The 7,516-nt window shown below is 46.8% G+C and overlaps 1 protein-coding gene across 2 annotated transcripts in view; it reads left to right on the top strand.

Annotated features, from left to right (window-relative positions):
• GLRX (glutaredoxin) overlaps positions 1 to 7,507 on the top strand; it is an 8,081-nt gene extending 574 nt beyond the window's left edge. The window contains exons 2-3 of one of the 2 annotated variants that reach the window (XM_006775547.2): positions 5,392 to 5,514; positions 7,158 to 7,507. In XM_006775547.2, coding sequence (XP_006775610.1) covers positions 5,392 to 5,508 — 117 coding nt within the window. In that variant the 3' untranslated portion in view covers positions 5,509 to 5,514; positions 7,158 to 7,507. Of the gene's footprint in view, positions 1 to 5,391; positions 5,515 to 7,152 lie in introns of both variants that reach the window. The other variant, XM_006775546.2, reaches the window with a different exon arrangement.
• Positions 7,508 to 7,516: the final 9 nt, after the last annotated feature.

The raw sequence follows: 7,516 nt of genomic DNA, 5'->3' as shown, positions 1-7,516 counted from the left end.
GGGTGGGGGAGGAGAGAAGAAGACACTGCTCCCTTGAATGGGCAGCGGGACTGCAGCCAAGGGCCCAGTGTGCTGGGCGCCAGGTCCGTGGGCCCAGCAGCTGTGCTGAGTGTGAGGAGGGAGCCGGAGTCTTTGTTCCAAGCATGCTGCTAAGAGTTTCCAGCTTGCAGGGCTGGGGTGGGCGGTGGGGTGAAGGGGCCAAGTGTGATCTGTACATTTCTGTTGTCCACATGAAGATCTTACCCGCTCTTCTGTTTTCATGTGGCCAAGTGGGATTTGCTGCCCTTCGGTCTTTTCTCTAGGCTCTCTTTAACATTAACCTAACTTGCTCATTCTCCCTCATCTAACTCCACCCACTGGAAAAAATCTAATTCATAAAAATGGCTTATTATTTACCCCCTTGTTCTACATTATGGGGTGTTTTTAGGCCTCTCAGAGGAGGAAGTCCAGAGGCCAGAGTTCCGGCCGGGCTCTCAGTGGCTTGCTGTGTGATCCTGGGCAGGTCACCACCTCTGTGGTCAAGGACCTCCTCGCTGCAAGGCTAGAGCAGCCAACCTCTACTTTTCCTTTGCTATCAGTGGACTGAGGGGCCCTCTAAGACATCGGTTCTCAACCTGTGGGTAGCAACCCCTTTGGCAGTCGAACAACCCTTTCACAGGGGTCGCCTAAGACCATCCTGCATATCAGATACTTACATTACGATTCATAACAGTAGCAACATGACAGTTATGAAGTACCAACGAAAATAATTTTATGGTTGGGTCACAACATGAGGAGCTGTATTTAAAGGGCCAGAAGGTTGAGAACCACTGCAAGAATTGCTGTCCTCTATCTGAAAAGACTTCTTGTGGGGTGCCCACCCAACCAGGCTGCCCATCTCAGTCCTGGTGCTGGCTGGGGTGAAGGGTGTCCCACCAGCTCACCCAATTCCTTTCCAGATGCACATTCTAGGGTCAGGGTTGCAGAAGCACATAGCCTAGTTCCATGTGAGTTTGGCTTACCGGGTTTTCTCTGGGCTCAGTGAAAATACGGAGGCCTTCTCCCTGCCTCTCCAGTGAGAAACCAGCGCTCTGGTGCAGAGGGAGGCGACCTGGGTTCCCCCTTGCTTCCAGGGCCCCAGCTGTGGGCTGAAGACTCCCGTCTCTGGGAGGTCCTGGGGCAGAGAGACTTGCTGCTTGGCTGCGTCCCTCTTCTCCCCCCCCACCCCGCCCCCTAGCTGTCTAGGCAGCTGGGCTGTGAGAGGAAAGAGTCAGGCAAATACTGCCAAGGCCCTCTCTGTGCTGGGTTGCTCTTGGCCAGTGGTTCCCAAATGTTGCTACACATTAGAATCACCTGAGGAGCTTTAATAAAAAATAAAATCCCCATGCCCACATCGTATCCCAAACCAATGAAATCACTGTGTCAGGTCTCAGTAGTTTTAAAGGTCCCTAAGCCAAAGGGTACAAGCTTTTATTTAGCAGGGTGACAAGTTAATAATACCGTATGTATGCTTGAAATTTGAAAAGAGATCTTGTTCTCACTGCACACACAAAAATGATAGCCGTGTGAGGTGATGGGTGTGTTGTAATCATTGTAGTGTCGACATAAGCAAACCATGACATTTCATACCTTAATATATACAGTTTGTCAACTGCACTTCATGAAAGCTGGGGGAAAGTTTTATTTTTCTATCCAAAGAAAAGATCCCCAGGTAATTCCAATTTGCAACAAGTTTTGGGAGCTACGGCTCTCAGCTGGGCAGCATCTGTTCTTTACAGGAGAAACAAACCGCTTCATGCATGCACCATACTTTTTTCATTTCTTCGTAATGCAATGGTTTTTCTCCTAGTGGTCTTTTACATTTGTCTTTCAATTAAAACAGTTTCTCACCGCTTCCTCCAAGTGGAAGAGCAAATCCCTCAGAGTTGTGTGCTTTCTGATCCCCCACAGCGATGGGTCTGTGCTGGGAGAGATTGAAATCTTGGGAGCAGTTGCTATCTGACCCTGCACTGGCCCCAGGTGCCATGCATTCAGGAAGAGCCCAGGAGGACTTGATTGAGTCCAGAAGTGTATGCCTTCAATCAGGCATGCACCTGGAGAAACCCATTTTGGTTTTGCTACAGCCCCTTCTCCTGGATCAGTGCCTTCATTTAGTCCTTCTCTGAAACTCTTCTTCACGTAGATTCAAGTTTCTGACCTCTATCATCTTCCTTCTCTCTGAAGAACTTTAAACATGTCTTGCAAGGCAGGTCTACCATCAACAAATCCCCTCAATTTTCATTTGTGTGAGAGAGTCTTTATTTCTCCTTCACTTTTGAAAGATAATTTTGCTGGACACAACAAATATTTTAAAGCACCCATTACATGCGAGGCACCTTTCTGGCCATTGGAAACACCTCCACGCACAGAACAAACAAAAACTTCACCCGTGTGGAACTTACACTCTAGTAAATACAATAAATAAAATAGTATGTTGGAAGGTGATAGGTGGTAAGTGGTAAGTAGGAAAGGTAAGGAGGCTGGGAGCAGTAAGGTAAGGTTTTAAATGGAGCTATTGGGCCCTCACTGTTTTGACTAGATCTCTGAAGAAGGTGAGGGGGCAAAGCTCACAGAAATTTAGGAGTAAGAGTGATTCAGGCGGGGGAAGAGCAAATGCAAAGGCCCTGCCTAGGCCAGAGGGGTGCCTGATAGGGAGGCCTGTGTGGCTGGAGCACTGGTAGCTGGCGAGGCAGTAGGAGGAGCTGAGGTCTGAGAGGTAGTAATGACCCAGGCTAGTGGTGTGAGGTGAGCAGAGGGGTGCTGGGATCTGCCTTAGTTTTGGAAGAGCCGCTCTGGTGGCCGTGAGGAAGAGACTGGAGGAGGGCCAGGCTGGATGTTGAAATGCAGACATCTGGAGGCTACAGCTTTAATTCAGATGAGACATGACGGTGGCTTGAACCAAGGACAGCCTAGTAGGTGAGTGACTTTGGCTGCATCTGAGTAACCTTACAGCACAGACAGTACCTCCTAGCTGAGGCTGGGGGCTGGAGACACTTACTCCTCGTACCAAGCTTGCTTACGGTAGGAGTTGTCTTTCTCCTTCTTGACAGTAACAGACTCAAGTTCCCCAGAAATGGGAATGGGGCCAGGACGGGCAGGCACTGAGGGTGCCTCTTCCTTCCTCAGCTGAATCAAGTTTCCTGTTTTGCCACCACAGACGCACACACATACACACAGGTGCAGCCTGTAATTCAGCTCTTTTGGAGGTGCTGGTACTGGTGCTTTAAGGTGGTTTTGGGGCTGTGGACACTAGAGGGTGGGTGTAAGAGCAAGGGGGCCTTTTGGCTCTCAGGCCCACCAGCTCCCTTGCCAGAGCGTGGACACAGAGCTCCACCCTGGAGACAGCTGATCGGGTTTCAGGCCTGTCTTGGACATCTGGAGGCTGCTGGAGGCCTGGGCATTTTGAAGTCTCAGTTGCCCTGGGAGGAAGGAACAGATGTTGTGTCAACCAGTCATTGCAAACATGATCCCTGCAGCAGCAGCAGCGTCAGCATCTCCTGGGAACTTATCAAAAAAGCAAATTCCTGGGCCCCAACTCAGATCTCCTGTATCAGAAATTGGGGGTAGGGGGTGTAGAGATCTGTGTTTCCACAAGCCTGTTGGCAGGTCAGGTGCACGTCCCACTGTCTGAAAAGAGGACTCCTGGTTTCTCAGGACTCCTCCTGACTTAGCTCACACCCTTCTGGCCCACACCCCACTCAAAGGTGGAGAGGTGGTAAGCTGCAGGAGTGGTGACAGCTGCTCACTTCTTTTTGCAAAGACAGAAAAACTCTAGAATGCCTACATCTCTTATACAATATAAAATAATCTAATATAAAAACCAGGCGATTTGTATTTCATTAGGCCCTGCCTGCCAGGGGAGTTCTGCAATATATTAGAACTATATTAGGATTCTGTTCTATTTACTATTACAACTGACCACAGCCGAGTTTTCCTGGGGAGACAGAAGCCAAAAGGCCCCAACAGTTTGTGAGGGAAGCTTTATTTTCTCTGAAATAATGGCAGGACCTAGGGGAACACTTAGGCTTCTGATCTCAACTCTCTGCGGCTATTCTTCTCTCAGCCTCAGAAAAGCAATGCTGCCTGGATGACACTGTCCACCTGCAAAGCCCCACCCAGGCTGTGCTGCAGGTGGAGCAGGCAGCACCCTCGGAGGCTTAATAAACATCATGTAAGGTCTTACCGGAAGTAACTCAGCCCCTTTTCTCATCTCTCTCACGTTTTAGAAAGTTTACTTGAATTACTATGGCTTCCGAGGAAAGCCGAAAGCTTTGAAAATATTCTTTGCGCTTCTTGTCTGTCGCCTCCCCTGGCGTGTTCCTGGTGCTCCGGCAGAGGGCCACCACGCAGGTGGCCAGGCAGCCCTTCTGTAGCGGTGCCCCCCTCAGGATCCCCAAAGCCCTCTGGAATTCTGGAGCGTGCCTGCTCCTAGCAGCAGGGAGGGAGCCTGCAGGTGACTGGAGATGAACGAACTCCTCAGGTGTAATGGCTGCATCAGTGTGGCTTGCCTTATGTGACTCACCGCTGCAGGTGTGAAACTAAAGCAGAGGAATGGCCTTGGCTCCCAGGACAGCAGCACTTACACATCCTCGGATGGGCCAGGAATTGGAGACTTGACACCACCATGCCTTCCCCAGCTGAGTACAGAGCTCACAAAGGAGAGAGCTAATAAATGTTGGATCTAAAAATGAGGGGCAAAGACCTAATGCAAATACTTTGCCAGCTGTATTTAGAAACAAATTCCTTCCTGCTTGCCATGCTCCCATTAAGGGCTCAGAAGTGGTCCCAGCTGCACAGACACCAGAATTCAATCAGGGTGGTGGTCTAGCTGTAGCCAATCAAAATTCCTTCCCAGAAATGTGTTTCTATCCAGTGAAAAATTTTTTTCATTTTAAAAAATATATATTTTTATTGCTTTAAGAGAGGGAGGGAAAGGGAGAGATAGAAACATCAATGATGAGAGAGAATCACTGAAATGCTGCCTCCTGCATGCCCCACACTGGGGATCGAGCCCGCAACCAGGACATATGCCCTGATCTGGAATCAAACCATGACCTCCTGGTTTATAGGTCAACACTCAACCACTGAGCCATGCCAGCTGGGTTGTAGAGTGAAACTTTTAAATCACTGACAAATTAGACAATCTCATGCACAGCATATTCAATCTGAAAGATATCGTGGTTTTAAAACATTCTTTAATGGATAATTTTATCCTTAGAATAAAATTTTGTCCTGTAAGAATACACCTGAGGAGATTGTAAAGTGATTTGAAAAGCTGGGATTGTGGGAAATATTTAGAGGGAGGGTAACATGTCATTCTCGCTAAGCTAATAATTAAGTTCCTTAAATGTCCTGGCTTGTTTGCTTTTTTAGGTACCTCGAATCTTCATTGGTAAAGAGTGTATAGGTGGATGCAGTGAACTACAAGAGATGGATAGAAGTGGGGAACTGATGGTGCGGCTAATAGAAATGGGAGCTCTAACGCCGTAATTACAGGTGGGTCACAGGTAGGATGCTGGATCGGGAACACTAAGAGATGGTGGAATTCTACTGCCATGTTTTATCATAATCTAGGAAGGCTAGGGAAAGGATGGTTTGGAGTGACCTGAGGAACTGTAATGTCATTTATTAACTTCCCTTTTTACAAAGGGATTGTGCCAATGGGAGACATCCTTTCACTCAACCTTCATTTCACAAATATTTTTTGAGCATTTACTATGTGCAAGACACTATACAATGCAGTGGGAACATAGTGATGAAGAAAAAGATAACATGAACTTTATATTCTAGAGAGGTGGACAGATAAAAAATAAGTAAATAATTCCTGAAACAAATGAATAGACTACTGTGATAGAACATGGCAGGGGTGGGGGAGCTAATTTAGCTAATATGGTGAGGGAAGGTCTTTCTCAGAAGGGCTGGTTGGGTTGGGCTCTTCTGACCGTCACATAAAGATGAAGCAGGAGAGCTTTTCGACAGAGGAAACAGCAAGAGCCAAGGCCCTGAGGTGATCAGTATAGAAAATTCAAGAACAAGAAAGCAAGGAAGAGCAGACTGCGTACAGTGCAGTGAGAAGGGAGAGTAGTAACAAATGTGGGCAGGGGCCAGAGCTCGCAGGCTGTGGTAAGCAGTTCAGATGATAACTGCAATGTGAAATGAAGGTGATGTTTGCTTCACCCGTGTTCACACTGCAACTCAATTTCAATTTAAGGGCTTCCCAAACACCAAAATGAAGTTTTCTAAAATGGTAGCCTAAAGCAGCGGTCGCCAACCGGTGGTCCGCAGACTACTGGTGGTTCGTGAGGTCTGAAAGGTTGGCCACCACTGGCCTAAAGGATATTCTTGGCTGAACAGAAAACCATAGGGCAGCGGACCCTTTAGAAAGGAACCAGGATACTTCTGGGGTCTGATGAGCCCCCTTCCTCCTCAGCTCTTCTTAGTGCTAGCTGGCCTCCAACTAGTCCAGTTCACAGACTCAGACACAGACCTGGGGGTTGTTTTTTAGTCAAAGGAGACATTTATGATTCTTAAACCAAAATGTTCTTTGAGGGATGTTTATTGCCCAGTAATTAATAACTTAGCCTTGAGCAATAAGTATATATACTTTGTGGTGGTTACTCAGAATTGCAACTACAACAAAAAGAGTTCTGAAAAAATACAAATGAAATCCTTTGAAATAAAAATCACTATTATAAACTTTCTAGACAATTCTTTGACATCATCACAGCAGGTGAATACTATGTTAGCTTTTCAGCCAAACCCCATATACTAAAGCTCTCAAAACTCAATTAATTTGTTGCCAAATGTTTTCTATTCTAGAACACTTTTCTTTTCTTTTTTTTTTTTTTTTTAGCAGTGTAGGCTTAAGAATGGAAGAAAACAAATGACTTTCCTGGGAATATGGGAAATACCATTTCCCCAACTATTAGGGTCCCCATATTCACAAGGCCTCTTTATTTGCATTGCTCTTCAGTGAGATATGCTCTCGGTATTTTGCTGACAGATGCTTTCAAGGCCACCTGTAAGGGATTGTGTTTGAATAACAGGAGTACGTGTTCTGGTGATGAAAGAGAACTGAGGGGAAATCACCTTTCCAAGGAAATGTAATTCTTTGTATTTTTTTTTTCCTGGCAGAGCAGACCCAGGCTGATGTCTCCCTTGAGAGCTGGATGGCATTGTGAATGGTGGCAGCACTTCTGGTGAATAGATCTGGGGCGACCTTTACCCAGCAACTGATTACTTAATCTTCTGAAATATCTAAACCAAAAAAATGGGAGAGTTCTCAGCAAAAACAGGCTTTTCTTCTTTCAACTCTTGAAAGTGAACTTGCCACAAACCACAGGTCTGAGATGGTGGATGGACATCTCGGGTTTTTTCCGGATTGGCCCGTGGGTTTCAATAGACTGCGACAAGTTATAGCTCAGGATTCCCTCATGGACCCAAAAAAGTTCCTTCTCTTTTGCACGTGGTTCTTACTATCGTTCATGTGCCAGGCCTC

The sequence above is a fragment of the Myotis davidii genome, unplaced genomic scaffold (genome assembly GCF_000327345.1).
Source record: "Myotis davidii unplaced genomic scaffold, ASM32734v1 scaffold44, whole genome shotgun sequence".
NCBI lineage: Eukaryota > Metazoa > Chordata > Mammalia > Chiroptera > Vespertilionidae > Myotis > Myotis davidii.
This window is presented reverse-complemented; position numbering and strand designations above follow the sequence as displayed.